The sequence below is a fragment of the Loxodonta africana genome, chromosome 3, assembly GCF_030014295.1.
Source record: "Loxodonta africana isolate mLoxAfr1 chromosome 3, mLoxAfr1.hap2, whole genome shotgun sequence".
NCBI lineage: Eukaryota > Metazoa > Chordata > Mammalia > Proboscidea > Elephantidae > Loxodonta > Loxodonta africana.
The window spans coordinates 189,334,788-189,360,832 of NC_087344.1; the positions used below are offsets into that span (position 1 = coordinate 189,334,788).

Below are 26,045 nucleotides of genomic sequence, written 5' to 3' on the forward strand. Positions count from 1 at the left end.
CTTTGCGTTGAGCTCCCTGCGGTGGAGAATGGGGCTGTGGCCAAAGTGTTCTCTGGGAGTTGTAGTTCCTGTGTTAGTGAGGCGAGGAGGAGGCGGAGTGACTCGGCGGCCATTAGCTGTGTGTAGTTGCCCGGGACTAGGAGCTTAAGTGAAGAGGGAGCCCTAATTCGTTGGAAATCGACCGTAGCCATGGTCTCCTACCGGGGCTAGTCTAGAGTACGGAGCAGGCGGGCTCTTCGGTTCCCCGCCCCGCCGAGTGGCGGGGCCCAGTAGGCCTCCGGGCATCCCCGGTCTCAAGTAGGCCTCATCTGCCGGCAAGGGCGCCCCAAAGGCGGGAGGCGCCATGTCGCTGGTTGCTTACGCCAGCAGCGATGAGAGTGAGCCGGATGAGGCTGAGCCGGAGCCGGAGGAGGAGGAGGCGGCGGCCCCTACATCTGGGCCCACCTTAGGGGGCTTGTTCGCTTCTCTCCCCGCACCCAAGGGTCCGGCCTTGCTGCCCCCGCCTCCCCAGATGCTGGCCCCAGCCTTTCCCCCGCAGCTGTTGCTGCCCCCACCCACAGGAGACCCCCGGCTTCAGCCTCCTCCCCCTTTGCCCTTCGGCCTGGGAGGCTTTCCCCCACCTCCAGGCGTGAGCCCGGCTGAGGCGGCGGGAGTTGGGGAGGGGCTGGGATTGGGGCTGCCCTCGCCCCGAGGCCCTGGCCTCAGTCTGCCCCCCACTATTGGCGGCGCCGGACCCCCCGTGGGGCTTCCCAAGCCAAAGAAGAGGACAGAGCCCGTGAAGATTGCGGCGCCGGAGCTGCACAAGGGGGATGTGAGTATTCCGGGAGGGCACCCCCAAACTGTCCATCGGGTTTGGACATGGGCTCAGCTGTAGGAGAGACTTGAGGAGATTATGGGACTCCCTATCCTTCGTGCGGGTAATTGAACCGAAGTTTGTCAACTTTGGGGATTTAGGGTACTTGTCCATTCGGGTTTCCAGAAGCTGAGCTGCCTGCAGAAGGGCCACACATCCTCATCACCGGGCACTGACAGGCCCAGGCCCAAGGGCACTTCTGCTTTCGGCATCTTCACCTCAGGCCGGCCTTCTTCCCTCTAACCATAATGAGAACAGGGTGAAATCTTACACCCGAAAAAGTGACAGAAAACAGGACTCCTGAGCCTTTGCTGAACATTCAGGACCAACCTTTTCTGTTACGTCTGAGCTAAAATCCTCTTATAGCAAAATAGAGATAAATAATGACATTATTCAGAAGCATCAAAGTCTGAAGAGAAAGAATTAGGAATCCTGGATTCTATTCTTGAGGGAGGTTAGGGAAGAAACTGAATGTTCTTTGGGTGCAGATCATTCGGCAGACATTGGCCCTTTACTTCAGTTATTACGGAACAGGGGGAGATAGCATACTAATTTTACAGATGAGCAACAGGGTTCCAGCAGGCAAGGTCTCACCTGGCGAAGGACATAGAGCAACGATTAAGATCTGGCTCTGGTTGAACTCCAGACCTATGCCTCAGTTTCACCATTTCGGTATCATCAAGCCTAGCTGAATTAGTCAGCTTGGGTACTATTTCTAGAGAAAGTAGCCAAGCTTATGATGTTGTTTCCTATACTCTGAAGGCAGAAAAATACCACTAGGCCTCACTAGGGCTAAAGGGGACATTAAGTCGAGGGGCAGGTAGCGTTTTAGAGTTACCCAGGAGTTCTTTCCTTTCCCTCTCCTCTGTGAAATTAGTTGATCATTCGCTGGCTCACCTTTGATAACCCTCTGGGAGGAGCTTATTCTCCCTCTTGCATTTCTTCAGATTGCCAACTCTGCCTATGGACCATATCTGTTTTTTGTACTTGCTGTTCCCTCAGCTTCTTCCCCCAGACATCCTAATGTTCTCCCTCACCTCATTCAATTCTTGGCTTAAAATCTTTGCTCTCACTGAGCATTCTCTAGTCTACCTATTTAAATTGCAATCTCCTGTCACCCACTGCTCTTCATTGTCCATCTTTGTTTTATTTTTATCCATAGCCCTTAGCAGCATCTAACATGCTGTTCATCTCCCTTCTTCCACTAGTATGCAGGGTACATGAAGGCAGGGACTGTTGTTTATTTTATTTGATGCTATATTTGTAGTGGTTAAGACATGGCTGGCACATAATAAGTACCCGATAAATATTTTCTGACTGAATTTGAATAGATAAGGATTCTTCATGGAAGGAGGTTCCAGGTTTGCCCTCACTATCTTATTCCAGACTTTTTTTCATGTAATTTCTCTCTTTCTCACCTGAGCCTGTCATTTCTAAGTCTAGGATCCAAAAAAAAGAGAAAGAAAAAACTTGCTCTTGCTTCGTCAAAACTTAGCTTGGTCTTAGTTTAAGCTGGGGCAAAGAAAGATCCCTGAGTGAGACAAAGGAAAATAGGCTGATTTCCTTGACATTCTCTTTTTTCTCCCCAGACCTTATTCAGCCTAATTGTGATGTGTGGGTGAGGAGGGGGGAAGATGACACTTTAAGCCAGTCTGACTCCCTCCACAGTGAAAGGTGGCAAGGCTCATTTTTAGTCTTGGTATTAGAAAAAACTGCTGGTAAAGGTTGTAGAATCTTCCATGTAGGCTGGCTGAAGTAGTGGAAAACTGAGAACTCCTACCTCTATCTCACCTTTTTAAGTACAACTCACTAAATTTCTGAGGTGAATGGTGACGTAAAAAAACCCAATCCATTGCCGTTGAGTCGATTCTGACTTGTAGCAACCCTGTAGGACAGAGTAGAACTGCCCATAGGGTTTCCAAGGAACAGCTGGTAGATTCAAACTGCTGGCCTTTAGGTTAGCAGCCAAGCTGTTAACCACTGCACCACCAGGGCTCCAAACAGTGATGCGGATAATATAAATAAAGCAAAATCCTAGCTCTCAGCTGGCTCAGTTTCCCAGTTTTGTTCTCTTCAAGTTGGTATCTTTGTTTTCTGAGTACACAATTTCTGGGGAAAGGTAGTGTGAACATGTTCAGGATGGTTAGGTGAGGGTGATTTTGGTCTTTAAAGTTATGTCCCCTCCGGTTTTAAACCACTCTGCTTCCAAGCTCCATGTCTTCCACTAAATAGGCTGTCAGTACATGTTTGAAGGAATGAATTAGGTTTCCTTAAATAATTTCCCATTGAAATTTGGTGCTGAAGTAGAAGATAATGAACTCCGACCTTTTTTTTTTTTTTTTTAAAATAATTCGGTATTGAGCTTCTCTGTGTCAGGAGCTGAGAGTACAGTAGTGAACATGATAGGTAGGCCTTGGTCAAAAGGAGCTTATGGTCTCTTGCGGGGGACAGACAAGGAAACACTTCAGGCAAAGTCAGAGAGGAACCATGATAGAGCTGGTGCCATGGGAGCACACTGAGCGGACACTAATCCAGCCTTGGGAGGTGGGGGAGGCTTCCACCCAAACCAAACCAAACCCATTGCTGTTGAGTTGATTCCAACTCACAGTGGCCCTGTAGGACAAAGTAGAACTGTCCCACAGGGTTTCCAAGGAGTGGCGGTGGATTCGAACTGCTGATCTTTTGGTTAGCAGCTGAATGGTTAACCAGTGCCCCACCAGGGCTCCAGAGAGGCTTCTAGGAGGGGGATATGTCTAAGCAGAGATAAGATAGATGAGTAGGAGGTAGTCTGAGAAAGGGAGGTGGCATGGGGAGGAGCTTATCAGGCAGAGGGAACAGCATGTACCAGTGCCTGGAGGTGAGAGAGAGTGAAAATGCTTTTGAGGACCCTCAAGTGAGTAAGTGAGAGTAGCTGGAGTATATGGGGGGCAGAGATGAGAGATGGGGCTAGAGAGAGGCCAAAGCTAGATGATAACAGGCCTTGGGTGGCAAGCTAAGGCCTTTGTTCCTAGTTGTAGGGTAGGGAAGAGCTCTTAAAGGTTAAGCAAGAACTCTCTGATCATAGATTATTGGAAGACTTGAAGGGAGCAAGCCTGGCAGAGTCACTAGGATGAAGGAGAGGATTCAAGGATGACCCCTGTCTTTTGGCTCAGGCAGCTGGGAGGGTTATTGTTATTGTTGTGTGCTGTTGAGTTGATTCCAATGTATAGTGACCCTATATGACAGAGTAGAACTGCCCCATAGGGTTTCCTAGGGTGTAATCTTTACAAGAAGGAGCCTGGTGACAATGTGGCTAAGTGTTCAGTTAACTGAAAGGTTGGTGGTTTGAACCCACCAGCTGCTCCGAGGGAGACAGATGTGGCAGTCTGCTTTCCTAAAGATTACAGCCTTGGAAACTCTCTAGGGTGGTTCCACTCTGTCCATAGGGTCTCTGAGTGGGAATTGACTCGACAGAAATCTTTATGGGAGCAGATCATCAGGTCTTTTCTCCCACAGAGCCGCTGGTGTGTTTGGACCACTGAGCTTTTGGTTAGCAACCTTTTAGGTTAATGCTGAGCGCTTAACCATTGCACCACCAGGGCTCCTTGTTGGGAGGGTAGTGGTGCCATTTACTTAGGAAATACATGAAGCAGAGCAGATTGGGGATGAGTTAGGTTTAATTGGTTGCAATTAGAAGCCAAGTCAAGCTAGCTTGAATGGTAGTGTGTCATAAACAGTCAGGAGTACCTCAGGAGGGTCTGGAATCACCAGCTGGAGATCCGTTGGGGACCCATATGGCTTCTTTTTGCACATTTGACTCATCTTTCTCTGCAGACCAGTGTCCTCAGCTGTTTAACGGTTGTTGCAGGTAGAAGATAACTACCCACAGCTTCTTGGATTTTATTTCCTTCCTTCTAGTCCCCAGGTGGTGTCATGGTTAACGTGCTGGGCTAACTGAGAGGTTGGAGGTTTGAGTCCACCCAGAGGCACCTCAGAATAAAGTCCTGGCCGTCTACTTCAAAAAAACCAGCCACTGAAACCCGATGGAGCAGTTCTGCCCCGATGCACTGGGGTTGCCATGAGTGAACAACAGCTGGGTTAGAGATCACCCCAGACTGAACTGCAACCCTAGCCCCAGGTCCAGTTTTCCAGGCCTCAGGAGTGTAACTGGGGCAGGTCATCCAATCAGCCGCCCTGAGGGAGGACAGGACAGTACCAGTTTCTCTTTCCAGGTTGTCTTAGTCATCTAGTGCTGCTGTAACAGAAATACTGCAAGTGGATGGCTTTAACAAAGAGAAGTTTATTTCCGCACAGTAGAGTAGGCTAAAAGTCCAAATTCAGTGCATCAGTTCCAGGGAAAGACATTCTCTATTGGCCTTCTCATCAACGTTCTCCCGGGCTAGGAGCTTCTGCACACAGGGACCCTGAGTCCAAAGGACAAGCTCTGCTCCCAGTGCTGCTTTCTTGGTGGTAGGAGGTCCCCAACTCTCTGCTTGCTTCTCTTTCATCTTTTGAGAGAGAAAAGGTGGTGCAGGCACCAGCCCAGGGAAACTCCCTTTACATTGGGTCAGGGAGGTGACCTGAGTAAGGGTGGTGTTACATTCCCACCCTAATCCTCTTTAGCATAAAATTACAATCACAAAATGGAGGACAATCACACAATACTGGGAATCCTGGCCTAACCAAGTTGACAAATACTTTGGGGGGGGACACAGTTCAATCCATGACACAGGTGCATTTCAAAACCAAATTCAGTCAGCTTTTGATTTATGTGAAGAATTAGAAATGATCCATAAAATGGATAGTCATCCCCTCCGTTTATTCTTTTTGCCCTGTTACTCCAGCCCAAGTTACCTCCAAACATCAGTTGATTTCATGGGCTCGGGATACAGGCTTCTGAAATTAGGATATGAAAAACCAAAATTAGAAGAGTATGTTTACTGTGAGAGTTTTCTGTCATATGATGTGTATTCCAAAGCAAATAGAAATTTTGGAGTTACCTGGATTAGGATTATCACTATTTTCAGATTGTTTATGCAGATAGTAGAAAATTTGAAGCTGTTACATTGAAATTTCACTGGTTGTGATGGTTTCTATTAACCGAGTAGGAGCCGACTGCCGTGGACTTAGTGGATTTAGCCTGAGGATGAAAGGGAAGGGGGAGAGCACTAATGCTTGTGGGATACCTACCTAATGTCTGACACCGTGCTGGGTACTTATAGCCCTGGAAGCCAAGTATTATCCCCAGTTGATTTTCCTAAAATCACAGCTTTAGAAGTTTTAGAGGTTGTATTTGAACACAGATGTGGTTTGTCCTATTAGAGTGCCTACTGAAAAGATAGAAGGAAGAGCCATGGGCAACCAGAATAAGCAAGCAATACAATGAGGAGTGCAAAAATGGGAGAGAAAACGATACCCTAACTGAAGGAGAGATGTAAGAAGATATTTGAGACCAAAAAGGAAAAAAAAAGTTGATGAATTAGTTAATTGGGATAATAGCAGAGAGGAGTGTGGTAGTGATTAGAGCTTAGAGCGCTGCGGGGGGTGGGGGGGTGGTCTGTTCTTGGGCCTTTATTTCCTCCTTGGCTCCTGGCCCTGGCCAACTACATTGTGATTGCTTTTTGGAAAGGGAGACTCTCAGAGCCAGAGCCTGGGAAGATAAGAGGAAGGCTGCCATGGGGAATGAGACGCTGATAGATGAGCAGATCCCACTGGACTTGGCTTAATGGAAAATGTCTGTTTCCGTTCTTGCTCAGCAGTCTTGGGGTGTGTGTGTCTTGTCAGTCTTGGCAGCTGGAGCAGAGGAGACAGTGGTGGCCGCTGAGGCTCGGCTTCTTATGAGGCTGAGAAGAAATATATTTTCCAGCCCAACATACTGTCTCGCAGCCCCGTGTGCTATGGGGTTTCCACGTCACCTGTCTCTCTGGGTCTCATGGCACAGACCCACTCAGATCGCCATTTACTGGTCTCTAGGACTTTCCAGGAGTTGACTCTACACCCTCCTTTTAATATGCTTCCGCACCTCTCATCATCAAGAAAGTTCTCCCAACTGTCTAGATGAAATCCTGTGTGCTGATGACTAAGCCTGTTGCCTCTAGCATCGTCCTTTTTTTTTTTTTTTTTATGAACATATACACAACAAAACATACATCCATTGAACAATTTCTGCAGGTACTTTATTGGCATTGGTTACATGGTTCACATTGTGTCACCATTGTCACTGTCTCTACCCCTGTTGTTTTCACCACCATTAACTTAGATTCTCTCTCTCTTAAAGTTCTCATCTGTGTTTTAGAGCTACTGTTGTCAGTTTGATCTCATATAGATAATTTAGAAGAGAGCAGTGCTAAAGGCAAACGTTCTTCATGAATTGAGCTAAAATGTTTAGTTTAAAGATGAGTTCCTGGGATAGTTTTGGTTCAAGGTTTAAAGATGATTGCTAGACAGTAGATTCAGAGGTTCCCCCAGTCTCAGTGGACCCAGTAAATTTGGTTTCTGTAAAATTTGAAGTTCTGTTCCGTGTTTTTCCTCCTTTTGACCAGGATCCATCTACTGGGTCCTTGATCAAACCAGGGTTGGTAGCCAGGCACTATCCATTTCTTCTGGTCTCATGGCAACGGAGGTAGTAGATCATGTATCTAGCCCAGTTCTTGACAGAAGCAGCATTGATTTTCCTTTTTAAATGCTCCAAGACAATTGTACCTCCCCCAACCCCGCGGGGGCGGGAGACCACTGGTAAAGGATGACTTGGGAGATACATCACACATCTTTTAGCATTTGGATTATCTCTCTCTGCTTGCTGGTATTCTGAACTGAAATTTATTTTTTTTGTGTGTTAAGCGTTAGGTTAATTCTTCGCTGCGCTTTCCATCTGTTTCCTTTTAGTTTTCAGTCAGGTCCTCATATGGCTGAAAGTGCTTTGAGTGGCATCTAACCCTTTCCATAGTGAACCAGTGAATTCCGTGTTTCTAACCTTTTCTGGGATGGAGTTGGCTGAAGGTAGTGCAAGAGGCAAGGGGTAGGTCCTTGTTCTATTTCCCCACCCTCCCAATCCCCCTTGACTTCCTCTGTGACCTTGGATGGATTATTGGTTGCCTTGGAGCCTTGTTTATCAGTTTTAGAAGAGAGAGATTTATTTCTACCTCTCCCTCAAAGATGAGTAGCCTTGGTTTAACAAGGTCTTAGGGGCTTAGCACATTTTTTTTTCTGTAGTAACAAAGCACTTTAAACAGCCCCAATGTCCACCAACAGGAGCAAGGAGGATAAATTGGTGTTACGTCCACACAGAGAAATACTATACAACAGTGAAAATAAATAGTAACTATGGGCATTAGCATGGATGAATCCTACATAACAATGGGAAGGAGAAAACTTATAAAATATATGATATAGTTGTATTTATATACAGGGCTTCGTGAGCACATTTTTGAGGTTCTTATTTTAGTTTCCTATTTCAGGGGGTTGTCATATCTAGCGGAGTCCCTGCGTGGCTCAAATGATTAAGTGCTGGATTACTAACTGAAAGTTGGCAGTTCAAATCCACCCAGAGGCACTTCAGGAAAAAGGCCTGGCAATCTGTTTCCAAAAGATCACAGCCATGAAAACCCTGTAGAGGGCAATTCTATTCTGAAACACATGGGGTTGCGGTGAGTCAAAATGGACTTGACAACAACTGGTTTGGGTGTTTTGGTGTGGTTGTATCTAGCATGCTATCAAAAGTTGATTCTGACTCATAGCGACCCAGTAGGACAGAGTAGAATTGCCCCATAGGGTTTCCAAGGAGTGGCTGGTGGATTCAAACTGCTGGCCTTTTGGTTAGTAGCCATAGCTCTTAACAACTGTGTCACCATGGTAGTGGTTACAAGCTACAGCTGCTAACCAGAAGATGGCAGTTCGAATCCACCAGCTGCTCTTTGGAAACCCTATGGGGCAGTTCTGTTCTGACCTATAGGGTCACTACGAGTAGGAACCGACTTGACGGCAGTGGGTTTTTGGTGAGCACGCTGTCGTGAAGTGATTTATAATGGGATTCAGTAGAAGACTGGTATGATGGGAAAAGAGAAAAGGATGACTGTGAGTAGCCATAGCAGTCCTCTAAATTGAGAAATAATAGGGTGTTCTGGAGTCTCCCTACAGGTTTTTCCATGCTTTTAAACTTAGGTTGTCAGTATAATGGAAACAATCTGTGACATTTAAAGAGAAATTAGGTTTATTGCCACAGCTGATGTGGCTTTCAATTCTATTAGCCACAGGACAGCTTGCGTACATTTTCACAGTAGCCACTTTTTGTTTGTCACCAAACCAAAAACCAAATCCACTGCCGTCGAGTCAATTCCGACTCATAGTGACCCTAGAGGACAGAGTAAAACTGCTCCATAGAGTTTCCAAGGAGCGCCTGGCGGATTTGAACTGCTGACTTCTTGGTTAGCAGCCATAGCACTTAACCACTACGCCAACAGGGTTTCCTTTTTTGTCACAGAATCTGAAAAATAAGAATATGCTTGTACAGTTTCATAAGTGTAATTGTCTTAAAGTTGGATCAAATTTATCTTCAGATTATTTTCATTGAACCTGTTGCCTAAGATGTTAAAGTTTAAACGTGCCTGGGGATTTCACGAAAACCTTGTATACTCCATAGTGATGGGTTCTGCGTGGGCTGTTAGAGAGGACTTTAGTTTTCATGGTCAAAAGACAAGGGAGGTGGTCAGGAGCCCCTGAGAGGTGATGGGAGTTTGGAACAGGTAGAAAACGTGTGGCTGTTTGGGGCTAGAGACCTTTTCTTTGGTTGAGTCGATGTCTTGGCAAGCCAGAGGACCATAATCCTTGAATTGTGTTTAGAGTTTTAGTTTACATACAGTTTCGTGCATAGTAACTTGGCTTCAAACAAGGACTGTTGTAACATATGCATGGATAAGCATTGTTTCCCCCTGAGGCTTGGGGAAGTTGGATGGCTTGTTAGGGATCCAGTTTGTGTTGAGCTGAGCCTCCTGCTCTCTTGGCTGTGTTACGTGGGACCAACGGTGGTATCCTCAGTGTGGGCCTCAGCACCATGTCACTGCAAAAGCGCAGGAGCCAGGACAGGTTCCGGTCCAGTTTCTGCTGTGTACTAGCCATGTGACCATAGTGTAGTCTCTCTGAGCCTTACCCTCCTTACTCGTACAATTCAGGTAGCAATGTCTGCCTTGAAATGTTGTTGTAAGGATTAAATGAAAAGTTGTGAGTAAATTGCCTAATACATAGTAGGTACTCAGTAGGCGGTTGTCTTTTCCTTTGGTGCCCTTGCCCTTATCCTCCACGTTTAGTTATCAAGACAGATTTCCCTTATGGGTTTTGAAAAATACATTTGGCAGTGGTTATCAGATAATGTATACTGAGTACTGTGAGGACAGATTGAACCATAAGATGTGGCCTTTGCTGTCAGAGTAAAGGTGAGAATGCATACGTGAAAATATGCTGTTTACACTGCAGGCACAAATGAACCAGAGCGAATATGGTGCCGTGCAAAACAGATGTGTGATATAGGGACACAGAGTGAAAAAAGAGTAAGGTGAGACTCATCAGGAAGATGTCTCAGGAGTTTTGAGTCAGAAGTACAGAATATAGGTTGATAAGCAGAGCAAGAGGTGGCAGCAAGACAGGAACAGGGAGGGAGGAGTGACATGAAGGAAGGCACAAATGCAGGAACGGCAGATTCTTGTGGGCATGCTTAAACCACACTTGATGCCCTTATCATATACTGCGTTATATTCCAGTGACTATTTGAGTACTTGTTATTATTTTTTACTGGACTGTAAGTTCCTCATGGCCAAGGACTTTTTTTATGTCATGACACACACAGGAAATATTTGAAGTGCACTGGGGTAAGTGGTCCACGGTGCGCCTCTAGGGACCAGTGGCCCAGGACTCTAGCTGCCCCAAGTCCTGCCTGGTGCTCTGTGGGCTGAGTGGGTCAGTATCGTCATACCTGTAACCAACCACTGGACACAGGTTGGGAAATACTGTGTGTGGTATCTAGCACAGTGTCTTGCACATAGTAGGTTCTCAGTAATTATGACTGAAATATCTTTTAACAGACAAATCCAGAAAGGAACTTGTGAGATGTAAGGGTTCGTTGAAAAAGGCAGGCAGAGGACTTGAGTTCACGTAGAATCTTGGAGATGAACGGGATCTTAGAGTCCTGCTTATAGGTGCCCAAAATGAGGCCTTGGAACAAATGGAAAGCTTTAAGGTTCTTGGTTTGGGGAGTAACTCCTTTTTTTTTTTTTTTTAAATAAAATGTTGAAGTTTGCTGTTCACATGCCTTGCATTTTCCCTGTAGTTGAAGAAGACACTGAGAAACTGGTACTGCACTAGAAGTGTAGTTATTTTCCAGTGAGAGAACCTGTGTTGGAGACAGTCCTGATGAGTCAGAGGGCCAGTACAGATGACCTCCTGTCTTGCTGCCAGTCCTCATAGTTCATCATTTGCCTGCCTTCTTTCTGGACATGAGCAACTCTCTCTGGCAGACAATAGATCATACTTGGAGAAGGAATGGATTTACTCCAATGGCTTTGACCTGTAAGGCCTCATAGAAGAGTAGTTAACATACCACTTAATCCCGCTGGAATTCCCCAGCCCTGTGGTTATGTAGTCTGTATAAAGTGGTTTTAGAAGTGATGCTGAGATTGGGTGAGATTGTGGGCCAAATCCCATTCATCTTCTGGTGGACAGATTTATAGGAAGAAGATTGGGTAAAGCTGTTTCTTCTACCAAGGACCAAATGGGAGGAAATAGTCTTAATTAAAGAAAACAGGTGACCAAGGGAGGTGGAGGCATACCCTGTTCTCTGTGGATGAGGGCAGGAAGGAAGCTCCGCTGTTGGGCTGGGCTGGGTGGTGCACCTCTGCAGAGAGGTGGGGCACGGACAAGACGGCCTCTGTTGTCCACCCTTTACATGTGCTTCATTTAATGTGAACGCTTCCTCCACTGTCCTAAACAGCGAGATCTTATTTCATTTCTTTTTCTCTTAGTCAGATTCTGAGGAAGATGAACCCACGAAGAAGAAAACTGTCCTTCAGGTAAGCTTTGTGACATAAAATAAGCCATTTTTTCTCATCCCATATTGTTTCCTGTAGAAGGACTTCCAAACCAGGCTTATAGCACATGCAAGTACTTGAGGACTGATGATTTAGGTTTGGTTGTTTTCTTCTATAACTTAAGACCTCGTGCTTCTCCACCCTCTCCCCATTGTGCCCTGACTTTTAGCATGGTGGGTGCTGCTGCCTCTCCTAGAGGCCAGGCAGTGGCAGGAAAATGAGTTATAACTCAATTCAATTCATTACGCCTCAGGTAAAAGGATTACTCAGGGAGGGCGCAGTGAATGGATTGATCAAAATGTTGTTAGGGATCATCTGTATTTTTAGATTATCCATCTTCTCCCTGCCTTGTTTTTACCCTAGAAAATAAGGACTGAAACATACTTACTGTGCATCAGGCAGCGTTCTAAGTGCTTTACCAGCATTCAGTCCTCTTAACAGCGCCTAAGATGTAGTGTCATATTATCATCCCCGTTTTATATACGAGGAAACTGAGGAACAGAGAGGTGAAGGACCGTGTCCCAGGTCAGACAGTTAATGGGGGCAGAACTGAGATTCAGACCCAGGCAGTCGGACTATAGAGTCCAAGCTCTTAATCATTGCCCGTGGCTGCTTCTCCACAATTCAGGACCGGAAGTCCTCAGATAAGTGGTGCTCAGAGACAGTCTCTCTGTTGCTTGCTACCGTTTCCCCTCATCCCAGTGCCTTTATTCTGGCTCCTAGGAGTTTCTTCCCGTTCTCCTTCACACAGCGATCTGTACTCTCTGACCTCATGTTGAGCATATGTCTCAGGGAAAAGCGGAAGTGGTGCTGCATCTTTGTGGTGGTTGTCTTGTGATTCAGGCATGCTGTGCTCAAGCCTGCCTTCCCCTGACTCTGTAGGGCATCGCTTCCACCGCTTGAAATCCTTTCTGTACAGTTTTATTAAGAGTTCTTCTGTATAGGGCACTGACCACCTAGGACGTGGTTCTCACTGAATTAGAGCTGTGCCCGCTAGGTGGTCTCAGCAGTGTGTGACTGTGGAAGTCAGAAATATAACTGGTCAGAGTGAAGTCTTGTCCATATTTATAGTGGGTAATGAAGGAGGACTCGCAGAAGAAGCTGGCATGCTAAGACTGAAGGAGGCCAGTCTTGCTCCTTCCTGGAGGAAGTGGGCTTGCAACAAAAATACTGGAGGGTCACAGGCTCAGAAGGCACCCCAGGTGTAAAAAGCAGTCTGTCTTCCAGATGGGAGGGAGAGAGAGTAGGTAGAGGAGCTTGGGGCTGTTAAGGCAGAGTAGAGACCCAGCACTGCAGAGGGATCTAGCCATGACCCCAGATTGTTGTCTGAGAAGTAGAACACTTCAGAGGAAGCCTGAGACTGTGCTCTACTGACACCTCAGCCTGGTTCCTATGAGTCTGAGCCTCTGGAGACTGCTAGGCTGGAAAGACCCCAGTCTGTGAACACAGATGGCAGGGAGAGGTCTCTCTTGGGATGAGTGGTCTCCTCCTGCCTGGCCCTCTTGACTGCACTCTTTCTGGGCAGTTCTTGGCTGAGAAGGCTGGAGTACTTGGTACTCCAGGACAGTCTCCTTTTTCAAACCGGCAGCTCCCATAGCCCCACAGTTAGGCAGAGCTGGCCCTTTCCGATCCAGAAAGTACAATCAGAGATTCTTATAAGTAATAGGAACTATGGATGGGTTGGGTCAATTAGTTTACAAACTGATGAGTTAAATGCTTGACTCTGGCATAAACAAACTGAATATGCCATATCTGGAAGGCTTTTTTTGGGTGGGAAGGGACTTTTGGCAGAGCTTATGAATGTCTACTTTGGATAGCACCTGGTTCTTGACTCTGGGTAGCAATGCAGAGGAAAAAGAGAGCCCCCATGTAAAGAGGGAAGAGAGGCTGAGTGATGAGCTGGAGAGAGTTTGGGCTTTTGGGGAGGAGGGATGTTAGGTTAAGAATGTCTGATCTCCTCTAACTTCACAAGGGGGAAAGAGAATCCAGATCAACAGCGCAAGGCTGATCCTATGGGGCGGAGGTCAGACAAGCCTCCTCTCTCCACCGTCTTTGCCAATTCTGACACCAACCATCCCTCCAGCGGCACTCTCTGCTTCCCTGCTGGGTTCAATAATTCATTGCAATGGCCACACAGAGCTCACAGACGATACTCACAGTTATGGGGTTTATTAGGGAAGTAGCAGGTTCAGGAATGCTCAGGATACAGTTCTTCCATCAGGACAGCTTCTTTTCTGCTGTGCTGGCAGGCACCTCTCTCTGGCCCTTAGACTCTGCCCTGCATCTGCAAGTGTTACAAAGCTCTTCTAGCTCTGCTGATAAGTGCCCCGAGGCACCCCCGCTCCGCCAGTGAGCCTTGGCCCAAAGGTGCTCAGCTTTCTCGTGCCATAGACCGGGAAGTCCAGTGCACTCTGTCCTTCCAGTCTCTCCTGCCAGTGCTTCTCTGCCTCCACTTCTCGCCGTCTTCAGTGTTACAGCTGTCTCTTACTCCTTCTCTACTGGTTCCCGGAGTTTCTCAGCGTAGGGATCCTGGGTCCAATAGATGCACTCTGCTCTTGGCCCTTCTTCCTTGGTGGTGGTGGGATCCTCTCTCTGCTCTGGAATTGGCTCTCTTTTAAGCCTAGCAGGATGGCAAAACTGACCAGTCTCCTTGGTGGACCACAATTACCTTATTTACATAGTCCCACCTAATCACTTGGGTGGGTGTTTCAAGACTAAGGTGAGAAAGGCCACACAAAAGTGATCCATTGCACCACAACATTGTAATTGCCAGAAACGTGGAAGGGGGGGAGCATTGTCGCAGAGGGCAGTGGAGCTGGGTTGGGATGGAGTTGAGAACAAGAGGGATGGCATCTCACGTTGGGAGAAGTGGCCAGCAGAAGGGCCTGAAGTAGATCAAGCCTACCTAGATTGCATGACCTGAGTGAATAGAGGTAAGATGGAAATAAGGGCTGGTAAGATTTTAGGCTGGTGTCCATATCAGTAGTTCTAGTTCTTGACATTGACGATACATAACATAAAATCTCACTTGTCATCTTTTTTCTCTCTACCCCAAACCCGGGCTTACCAGGGATCCGGCGAGGGGACTGGTTTGTCTGCCTTGCTTCCCCAGCCTAAAAACCTGACTGTGAAAGAGACTAACAGGTTGCTCCTGCCCCACGCCTTCTCCCGGAAACCCTCGGATGGCTCCTCTGACACTAAACCCTCCAGACTGGCCCCTAAGACCAAGCCCTCCTCTCTTGCCCCTGTCGTGGGCACCACAACCACCACTCCGTCACCCTCTGCCATCAAGGCTGCTGCCAAGAGTGCTGCCCTGCAGGTGACAAAGCAGATCACGCAGGAGGAGGACGACAGTGATGAAGAAGTCGCCCCTGAGAACTTCTTCTCCCTCCCTGACAAGGCTGAGCCACCTGGAGCTGAGCCATACCCTTACCCCATCCCCACTGTCCCCGAAGAGCTGCCTCCAGGGACGGAGCCAGAGCCGGCCTTCCAGGACGATGCAGCCAATGCTCCCCTTGAATTCAAGATGGCGGCAGGCTCAAGTGGGGCCCCTTGGATGCCTAAGCCTGGGGATGACTACAGCTACAATCAGTTTTCCACATATGGCGATGCCAATGCTGCTGGTGCTTATTATCAGGTGGGTAGGAGGCATGGAGGGCTGGCCGGCGATGTTGGAACATGGGGGCCAGGGGGAGCTTTGAGCCAGTGACACAGCCTCTGTGGTGTCACTTTGGCTGAATTAGCGAACCTTCTAGCGTATTGATTTTCCTGTATCGAGTTGGAATCGACTTGATGGCAGCGGGTTTGGTTTGGGTCAGGTTATTAGGCCTTAAAACATTTTAATTTTATTCTGAACCAGTTGCCCAAGTCTTGAAGTCTGACGGACTTGAAGAACCTCATATTGATTCCTTTGTTCTGAAAACAAAATCTATTGTGAGAGCTTAGGGAGAAGGTGGAAGAGGAGCGTGCTCTCAGTGAACGAAGAGGATAAGTGATCTATGGCACAGACTTCTAGAGAGCAGTTAGCCTACGAAGAGTTTCTGCAGGTGGGGAGTATTGAGAAAACCAAAAGGAAGGGGGAGGGGGGCTGAGGAGGAAAGGGGAATAAGGAAAATGGTGCGAGGCCTCGACCTAGTCATGAGAGGTTGGAAGGACTGAGGCAAGTCCCTGGAGAGGAGAAGGCCAGGGACAGTCGTTGGGGCAATGACAGAGAATGTGTTCTGAGGGCAGTTGGGTTTGCATCCCAAGCTGAGTCTGGGCACATCGTTAACGGCCTAAGTCTTGGGTCCCTCAGCTGTAAAATGAGAATGATAATAGTGATCTCGTAGGGTTGATATGAGAACTGCGTTAGCTTAGCATGGTGCCTGAACATAGCAGTGCTCCGTGAATGATTATTACAACTATTTTTATTCATATGTTATTGGAAGAGATCCTTAGATTTGTTCTGTGTGGCCTCAGAGAGTGAGAATATAGGGTGCCAGGCTGTAAATTGGTTTACTGCCAACCTGGAATGGTCGCACAACTTAAGGCCTCGTTAGCCCCTGTGACTCTGAATAAAAACCAAATCAAACCATTGGCGTCAAGTCAATTCCGACTCATCGTGACCCCATAGGACAGAGTAGAACTGCCCCACAGGGTTTATAAGGAGCGGCTGATGAATTCGAACTGCGGACCTTTTGGTTAGTAGCCAAGATCTTAACCACTGTGCCATCAGGATTTCCCAACTCTGTGGATGGTCACTGTTAATCTTACTTCAGTCTGGGTGTTAGGGGGAGGATAGTCTTTGAGGGGACCATGTTCTAACCAGAGAGCTTGGCTGCTAACGGGAAGGTTGGCAGTTTGAATCCACCAGCCACTCCTTGGAAACCCTTTGGGGCAGTTCTACTCTGTCCTGTAGAGTTGCTGTGAGTCAGAATCAACTTGACGGCAACAGGTAGGGTTGGGTTGGGTTGGGTTTGGTTCTAACCAAGACTTCAGCAACAGTTGTGTTTCCTAAAGCATTCCTGCAGGACTGCCCCATAGGGTTTCCTGCAGGAAGGATTTCCTGTTCGCCTGCCTTTTGGTCTGGTTCAAACCCCTGCTGAGAATTGCCTTTCTAACAAGTTCCCAGGAAGTTATACATAAGAATCACCTGGGCATCTTGTTAAACTGTAGATTCGGATTCAGTATATCTGGGGGTGGAAATGCAAATTCTCAGCAGGGAACTTGTTGGAAATTTAAATTCTCAGCAGGGGCTCAAACCAGAACAAATGGGTTTGAAGCCCTGTTTTCCTGTTAAACCTTGTATCTCATAGGCTGATCAGGGTTAGTCTATCTCTTCTTAAGGCTGTTGTTAGAAGGAATGAGGTAGACAGTAGATGATGAAAGTGTTTTGACCTAGTTGGAGGAAGAAAAGTTGCTATTTATAGCTAAGAGAATACTGGTTTACATCAAGCAAATGAGTTACAAATTGGAATTCTGTATGTAGCTATAAATACCATTGAGGCAGTATATGCAGATTAAATCATTTTAAGTGCACTAGTTGTTGTTAGGTGCTGTGGAGTCAATTATCGACCCATATGACAGAGTAGAACTGCACCTATAGAGTTTCCTTGGCTGTAAATCTTTATGGAAGTAGATCGCCAGGTCTTTTCTTCCGCAGAGCAGCTGGTAGGTTCGAACAGCTGACCTTTGAGTTAGCATCTGAGCACTTAACCACTGCCCCACCAAACCGGTTGCCATTGAGTCGATTCTGACTCACAGCGACCCTATAGGACAGAGTACAACTGCTCTATAGAGTTTCTAAGGAGCGCCTGGTGTATTTGAACTGCTGACCTGGTTAGCAGCCATAGCTCTTAACCACTATGCCACCAGGGTTCCCACTGCCCCACCAGGGCTCCTTAAATGCACTAGAGGCCCGTGCAATTTAAATGTATTTTATTGTCACACTTTCATAGAAAATTCATACTCTAATCATGAATTTTTATATGTTATTTTTATTTAGCAATTATTAAACTATTTTTTCCATTTAGCTCACTATAAAATGAATGTTTTTAGAGGGGCATTTCTTGAGAGTTTTGGGCAAAGGTGGTAGAAGTGGTCAGGAAAAAGTGTAGGCAAGGAGGAAACTATTTTTCAGCCCTGTGGCTGCCTAGGCTGTCCCCACCAGGGGCCTTGCCCTTGCCTTTACTTCCTCTCCCTCTAGGGTCATCAGCGGCACCTGGGCAGCTCCCCACTAAGGGGAATCATCAGACCCTGAACTAAAAACCTGACAGCACACACCTGGTCTGTTCCCAGCTTTGTGAATTCCATACCACCCTTAGAGTGGTTTATTTTATTTACAGATACCCTGCAACCCTTTTAAACAGTCTCCCTGTGGCCAGAGACCCTAAATAGGCTGAGGAGCAGGAATGGATGCCCTCACACCTTCTCATCCTGCTCACATTCGGCTTATTGGACTCTGACGAGGAGGAGGAGCAGGGCAAAGGCGTAGGGAGGGGTTGGTGGGTACACTTGGGAAGCAGGAGAGAAGGTGTGTATTTTTTGTCACCTTTCCCTAAAAAAATATCCCTCTGGCTGCCTGGTACAGGTGAGGAAACTGCAGGGGCTGTTCCTGAGTTACAAGGTCAGTCCTTAGGACCGCCGCCTTGAAGTGGCCCATGTCGAGGGCTGTAATGTGGGCAGGTCCACTGCCTCCTTGATGAGGGTTTTCTCTGGCTCTGGACAGACCCAGTCCCCTCTCCACTGTGCCCTCAGTGTGGTGTGTTCTTTCCTCCTTGCTGCAGGATTATTACAGTGGTGGCTACTATCCCGCACAGGATCCGGCCCTGGTCCCCCCCCAGGAAATTGCCCCAGATGCCTCCTTCATCGATGACGAAGCAGTAAGTTAACAAAGCGCCAGTGGCCTTCTTTGACCCACAGACCCCAGGTTTCAAATCTGAAGCTAAAGGAAATAAAAAAAAAAAAAGTCATATCTGCTAGGATTAAATTTGGCGACATATAACTGAGAAACTCCAAAGAATAGTGGTTTCTATGAGGGAAGTTTATCGGAGGCAGGCAGCCCAGGGGCGGTATGACGACTCTACAAAATTGTCAGGGATCTAGCCCCCTTCTGACTGTTGCTTTACCCTCGTCAGGTTGGGGCCTTTACCCTCATGGTCTTTGGTGGCTGCTAAAGCGACAGCAATCCACCTGCACTCCAGGCAGCAGAGTGCAGAAAGACCGGGGTGGGGACCCTTCCCCTCGTCTTTTAGGAAACTTCTTCAGAGTTCCAAAGAACACTTCCACTTCTATCTCATTGACCAGAATTTGGTCATGTGGCTGTATCTAGTTGCAAGGGAGCCTAGGACATGTAGTCTTTCAGTTGAGTGGTAACATGCCTAGCTAAAAATATGGGCTCATTCATACTAAAGAAAAAGGGGAGAATGGATTTTGGGAGGCAGTCAGCAGCAATTGCCACATCATATAACCCCTGGGTTTCACACTATTGTGTCCCCTTGCTGCCGGGTTTCTCCCCAACCTTCGGACAAGGCAAGATTAAAGCTCCATGTCCTTGACTGTCAGGCGCATATCCAGGATGTAAAGCGTTGTTCCATCTACAGGGAGGTCACAGCCTGTTAGGAGGGAGTTGGACAACTAGGAGGTGCTATCTCTTTGCATGGAAGGTCTTATAAAAATAATCCTTTCGTACACACCTTTTCATAGAAGGTGTCCATTTTTTGGTGAACTTCCTTCTGTGGTTAATGTGTTCATCCAGTCCTGTGTGTCAGCACCCCTGTTGACCTGCTCAGTAGTTGGGCCTTTTTGGCTCAAAGCCCAGGAGGCGGCTGAGTACTCATTCAGTGGCAAAAGGCACAGTTTCTTGAGGGCAGGGTGACCCTAGAAGGCCTCCCGAACGTTCACACCGGGCCCTGGGTCTCACCAGGCTTTGAAATGCCTATTCTTCTGTTACCCTTGATTCACACTCCCTCCAGGCACTTCTCTGGGCAGTCTGTGGTGTGCTCTGCATTGTTTTTTGAGGAGGAGAGAGCAGCAGTCTCCTAGAAAATTTGCCATATCTTTTTTTTTTTTTTGAGGCTCCTTTTCCACCCAGCTCCATGTTCTCCCTCTATAGTGGCCACTGTGATGTGGGGTCCGGTGATTGGTAATATTGACCTAATGAAAAGGACCCAAAACCCCACTGCTGTCGGGTTGATTCTGACTCAGTGCGACCCCATGGGGTTTCCAAGGCCATAAATCTATGGAAGCAGACCGCCATACCTTTCTCCCCTGGAGCTGATAGTGGTTTTGAACCACTGACCTTTTGGTTAAGCAGTCGAGCGCCGTAACCACTGCACCACCAGGGCTTCTCAGAAGTGAGAAGGACAGAAGTGTTAAAAGAACTGATTTTCAAAGGAGAAATCCTGCATTTTTTTTACCCTGAATTCTTTTTTTTTTTTTTAATTTTTATTTTAAGTGAAAGTTTACAGATCAAGTCAGCTTCTCATACAAAAATTTATGTATACCTTGCTTTATACTCCTAGTTGCTTTTCCTGTAATGCGACAGCACACTCCCACCCTCCACTCCCTATTTTTGTGTCCATGCGGCCAGCTTCTTACCCCCTCTGCCTTCTCATCTCCCCTCCAGACAGGAGATGGCAACATAGTCACATGTGTCTACTTGATCCAAAAAGCCCACTCCTTACCAGTATCATTTTCTATCCCGTAGTCCAGTCCAATCCCTGTCTGAAGAGTTGGCTTTGGGAATGGTTCCTGTCTTGGGCTAACAGGTCTGGGGACCATGACTTCCGGGGTCCTTCTAGTCTCAGTCAGACCATTAAGTCTGGTCTTTTTACAAGAATTTGAGGTCTGCATCCTGCTGCTCTCTTGCTCCCTCAGGGATTCTCTGTTGTGTTCCCTGTCAGGAAAGTCATCAGTTGGTAGCCGGGCACCATCTAGTTCTTCTGGTCTCAGGCTGATGTAGTCTCTGGTTTATGTACCCTTTTCTGTCTCTTGGGCCCATAATTACCTTGTGTCTTTGTGGTGTTCTTCCTTTTCCTTTGCTCCAGGCGGGTAGAGACAAATTGATGCATCTTAGATGGCTGCTTGCCAGCCTTTAAGATCCCAGACGCCACTCTCCAAAGTGGGATGCAGAATGTTTTCTTAATAGATTTTATTATGCCAGTTGACTTAGATGTCCCCTGAAACCATGGTCTCCAGACCCCTGCCCCTGCTACGCTGGCCTTCGAAGCATTCAGTTTATTCAGGAAACTTTGCTTTTGGTTTAGTCCAGTTGTGCTGACCTCTCCTGTATTGTGTGTTGTCTTTTCCTTCACCTAAAATAGTTCTTGTCTACTGTCTGATTAGTGAACATCCCTCCCCCAGCCTCCCTCCCCCCGTCTCGTAACCATCAGGAATATTTTCTTCTCTCTTCAAACTGTTTCCCGAGTTCTTATAATAGTAGTCTCATACAAAATTTGTCCTTTTGCAACTAATTTCACTCAGCATAATGCCTTCCAGAGTCCACCATGTTAACCCTGAATTCTTAATGTGAAAATTACATGCAGTTCTTTTCGGCAGATACAATTTATACATAATTTAAGTGCAAATTTATACCACTGCACCTCTTGCTTCCCTTGCCCAGAGTCCAGCAGGCCTCCTGAGAAGAGGGGGCATTCATGTGGCATCAGGTGAGCTAGGGGACTTGGTAGAGGGCAGGGTGAAAGGAAGTGTACTGCACGAGGGGAGCTGAGGATGCAGAGGGACTGGTGAGTCACAGAGTCATGCCATAAACTGCAGATCCTTGGGGACATCTGACCCCCCACCCAGATCTCCCGCTCCTGTATTTTTTTTCTTTCCCAGTTTAAGCGACTGCAGGGCAAGAGGAACCGAGGGAGGGAGGAAATCAACTTTGTGGAGATCAAAGGTGATGACCAGCTCAGTGGGGCCCAGCAGTGGATGACCAAGTCTTTGACAGAAGAGAAAACCATGAAGTCATTCAGCAAAGTAAGGGGGAAAGATCTAATGGGCGGCCAATTTAGGAGGCCTCCAGAGGACAGTCACATTCCCATCCTGCCCTTACACCCCGCGGTTACTGTCCTGACACCTTTAGCAGACACCTGTCGCCCACAGTACACTGTTGGGTCCATGCACAGAGCCTCACAGCCACAGTCAGAACTTTGCTCTCTGTCAAAGTTGCTGAGTGGTTGCTGAGACTGAATGTTGGAGCAGTTTCCTACCCTGCAGTCGGGAGGAGCTGATATGTCGTGGCTCCTTCCCTGACTGGGTGGAAACCACAGCTGCTCTGCCCTCTGCTTGCTGTTACTCTGGGACCTGGCTCAGCACATTGCGGAGGTGCGGGCACAGCAGAGCCTCAGAAGTCATGGGGTCCCTGGGTTCTGAGCACGCAGCCCCTCCTCTCGCCCTCCTCCATTATTTATCGTAGCCAGCACTGGTCTTTGGAGATGCTTTTATTCCTTGTGTCTTCCTCACCGCACTCTTACCTTCCCTGTGCTAGTTTTCTTCAGTCAGTTTGACGAATATCTCTTCACCTAGTAGCTGAGTACAGCAAATGTGGACATTTGTGAGCCTGCCACGGCGGGGAAACGTGGGGAAGCCCTGGATTTGAGCCCAGCACCAGCAGGGCCGAGGTCGAGGATTTGATTCCCTTCTCCTCTCCCCATTTGCCTTGCTTTGTTCTGTGGCCACAGATGGCCATCCCAGCCCCAGCCGTTTGTTTTAACTGAACACTGGTGGTCATATGGGACAGAGCAAAGGATTGTGGTTAGATCAGCATAGATCCATCACTGTTTACTGGAAAAACCACTTAGGAGAGCAAGCTCTACTAACTGTGGGTTGGGCAGCATCTTCACATAGTAATAGCTACTGTTGCTAGTGCTCACGTGGGCCAGGGATGGAGCTGGATGTTCTATGTGTGTCATCTTTAACTGACACATTAAATTACATTAAATAACAGCAAGGGAGTGGAATTCGCTATTTTCCCGACTCCAAGTTTTCTTTCCACCATCTCAATGTATCAAGCTAGATTTTTGAAAAGAAGGAAAAAAGAGTTGCTGTCCTCGAGGAGTTTATATCGTAGCTGGGAGAGAGAGATGTAAGGAGGCTTGAGTGTAAGTGATTACAACGCAGATTGATCACAGAAATGCTGAGGAGAGTCCTGAGAGGAGTGTGGGGAGCTGGGTGGGGCTGGTTAGCAAGCTTCTACTCTGACACAACACTGGCGAGGACAGGAAAACCGCCGAAGGAAAGGCCAGGCTGACACAGACTTTACCAGTAAATCAGAGCATCAAAGTTGGGTTAGGGGTTCCGTGCAGTTAGGGGTGGAGGCTGGAAGATTGGAGAGAGGTAGAATGATCATGAAAATTTGAATTCCAGGGAAGCTGCTGGCACTTCCTAGAATTGGGGGGTGGGGGGTTTCAGCCAAAGACAATTAATAGGAGAGAGCTTGGTAAGCAGTAGGTGGGAGACAGGTTAGACATCTGGCCCGGCTAGGGAGAGAGGGATGAAGAGGGTTTAAGAGGGAGATGGCAGAGGGGCTGTGAGGGGTCTGGAGGGAGGGAGGAAGCCGCCTGTGCCCTGGCACTGAAGCTCTTCTCAGCTGATGGCCGGCAGGAAGATTGGTGTCAGGTGTCCACTGTGCCTGGTGCTGAGGGGAGGGGGTTACCCAAAGAAATAGAAGACACAGTGCCGACCTCAAAGTATTTCCAGTCTAATGGGGATATTAGCAGGCTATTTCAGGCAAGTATTTTGAGCTTGGGTTTTTTGTATAATGGCTTTAATAAAAACTGCTTTGTAAGTATATAGACATAGAAACAGCTCCACACTGATCTTCCTCCCCCAGGGTTTGGGATGTGTGGTTAGTTTCTCAGTCCCCCACCTCGCGGATCCCTGCTGCTGGCTGGGCACAGGAGAGAGGAGAGACGGCTGCATTTCTGCCTGCAGGTTAATGACTCTTTTCTTCTCTTGCAGAAGAAAGGTGAGCAGCCAACGGGCCAGCAGCGGCGGAAACACCAGATCACGTATCTGATTCACCAGGTGAGAAGGCCGAGGGCCCCTGGCTGCCAGGCAGGATCCCTGTAAACCTGGAGCTGTGAAGGCTGAGGTCTGGGCTAGAAGGCCAGGAACCAGCTGCCAGCGGGTGTCCCGCCCCCCGCCCCCCGTTCTCTGTGTGGCCACTAGAGGGGGATGTGTACTTTAGGATTATCCTGGTCCGCTTCAGTCTCCCTTCAGACAAGGCTCAGGTCTTGGTGCTTAGAATAAACTTGGCAAGTGAGGATATTTATTTGGATAAGCATAATTTAAGAGGAGAAGAAAATGGTTTATCATAGGGTTTTTTTTTTTAACCTAGTGAGTTTATCTAGTAATTAAAAAAACAAGTTTACCAAGTTTTAGCAAAACATCCATCCGTTGAGGAGGCTGCTTTTGTATTCTCCACATATGTGGCAGAGAACAGCAACACATAATTCAAAATTAGAGATCATCGAAAAAGGTCTTCTGGAATTAGAAAATATGTTTCGGTATTTATTTGATATGACTCAGCAGTTTTCGGGTATTCATCTAATCATGGGACGGACATCTGCGACCAGCCGTACTAAATGCCCGTACTAAATGCCGTGAAAGGTACAGACACAGGATGGGGCCCTTTCCGGGGAGTGTGTGCTCTGGTCAGCAGTCTCAGCAGCAAACCTCGCTTTCGTTGTCCTTGTCATATCGTTCCCTTCCTTCTCAGGCCTGTGTACCCTCACCTTATAATTGGTAGGAAAAGAATTTAAGAGTAGGGTTTTTTTAAAAGCCACACTCTTAATTCTCTGCCCCCCACTTTTTCCAGGGGAAGCGAGCAGGCGTCAGATAACTTCTGTGGGAGTGGGGTTTGGGAACCCTTGTGTAGGGTGGTGGTTGACATTGCCAGAATGCAGTATAGAGCCAGGAGTTGTCAGGGTCAGAAAATGGCAGTCATTATTCTAGTACCTCAGTAAGATTTTCATAGCTTCAGTTGTTATTTTAAGCTGGTGTGAATGTCTAGGCTACAACAGACATTATATTCAACACCACAGCAAAAATGTAACTCTGGACTAATTTATCGTTGGTGCATGTCCAGTTTTGACCTGTCCGAGTCTTTGAGGCTGTTTTCTCCCACTCTGCTAGTCAGGTGTCTGAGGCAGCTAATCTCTCGTCTTCTTTTCAGATACCAATATCTAGTTCTCATTTGTCCATCTCCCACTTGAGCATTTTGGTTTTAATTCTAGCAGAGAAAGGACTGGATTCTTGAGTCTTTGGCTTGTTAGCTCCCCAAAGAGATAATTTTCTTTACTCTTTTTGGTACCATCTCTTCTACTCAGATGAGAGAAGATTAGGTCTTTCAGGCAATTTGCTTGCTATGATGGGAGAAAGATTTTAAATTGGGAAGTTCGCAGAGGCAAGAGGGAAGTAAGTGTCTCTCAGAATCCCCATTTTGACCACCTTCCCCTTCTTCCTTGCCACAGGCTAAGGAGCGGGAGCTGGAACTGAAGAACACCTGGTCAGAGAACAAGCTCAGCCGCCGGCAGACCCAAGCCAAATACGGATTCTAGGGCTCTGGAATGGATTGCTCCCAGGATCTCCTGCCAGCCCAGCTGGCCCGGCCCCCAGCTTTGCCTCTGGGACCCCAGCTGCTCTCAGCCCTGGATCTCTTTCCCTGAGGACCCAGCCCTCGCCTCTGCGAGAATGAACATATTTGATAGATTTTTTTCTTAACAAAAGTTAGAATACTTAGCTCCTTTCTGTCTAGGAGCTAGCACAGACTCACGAGTGAGGCCTCAGAAGGGGCCTTGAGTTATTGGACGGAAGTTCTGCTCCCTGTTGGGTGTGATGACATGTTGAACCCCCTCTCTACTTTTTTTTTTTTAAACCAGGGATGTCTGTTGAAATAAAACATGCAGCCTGACAGACGTTGCCTGCCCTCACCCCTTTCCTGCTTTTTAGTGTGGTCTCCTTTCTCTGTTCTGAAACCTTTTTATTTGTTATCCTGTCCCCAGATCTCAGTTTTTATCTTGTGTAAAGAACCCTCCAGACCATCTTGAGCTACCTTGATGATTGCTTTCCATTTAAACTGGGGTTTGTGGCCATTCAAGATCCTAGAAATTGCATGCAAAATTTTATGTAGAGAGAGGTGATTTTATCAG

At 47.3% G+C, this 26,045-nt stretch overlaps 1 protein-coding gene across 3 annotated transcripts; it reads left to right on the forward strand.

Annotated features, from left to right (window-relative positions):
- On the forward strand, positions 1-25,588 carry PRCC (proline rich mitotic checkpoint control factor). Of its 3 annotated transcripts, XM_064282732.1 has the most exons (7): positions 15-811; positions 11,842-11,889; positions 14,978-15,544; positions 18,672-18,767; positions 21,727-21,870; positions 23,854-23,919; positions 25,368-25,588. In XM_064282732.1, the coding sequence occupies exons 1-7, from the start codon at positions 344-346 to the stop codon at positions 25,452-25,454; spliced, it is 1,476 nt and encodes a 491-aa protein (XP_064138802.1). In that variant the 5' UTR covers positions 15-343; the 3' UTR covers positions 25,455-25,588. The 3 variants fall into 3 exon arrangements, with proteins under 3 accessions (XP_064138803.1, XP_003414993.1, XP_064138802.1); XM_003414945.4 differs by lacking the exon at positions 21,727-21,870 and having other exon boundaries at positions 8-811; XM_064282733.1 differs by lacking the exons at positions 21,727-21,870; positions 23,854-23,919; positions 25,368-25,588 and adding an exon at positions 21,509-21,720 and having other exon boundaries at positions 1-811.
- The last annotated feature ends 457 nt before the right edge of the window (positions 25,589-26,045 follow it).

Excerpts from the sequence above, each read along its gene's own strand:
- PRCC (XM_064282732.1), top strand. The coding sequence starts at position 344 with ATGTCGCTGGTTGCTTACGCCAGCAGCGATGAGAGTGAGCCGGATGAG. Across the intron at positions 11,890-14,977 it reads AGAAGAAAACTGTCCTTCAG|GGATCCGGCGAGGGGACTGG; the intron begins GTAAGCTTTGTG and ends CGGGCTTACCAG. Across the intron at positions 18,768-21,726 it reads CCTTCATCGATGACGAAGCA|TTTAAGCGACTGCAGGGCAA; the intron begins GTAAGTTAACAA and ends TTTCTTTCCCAG.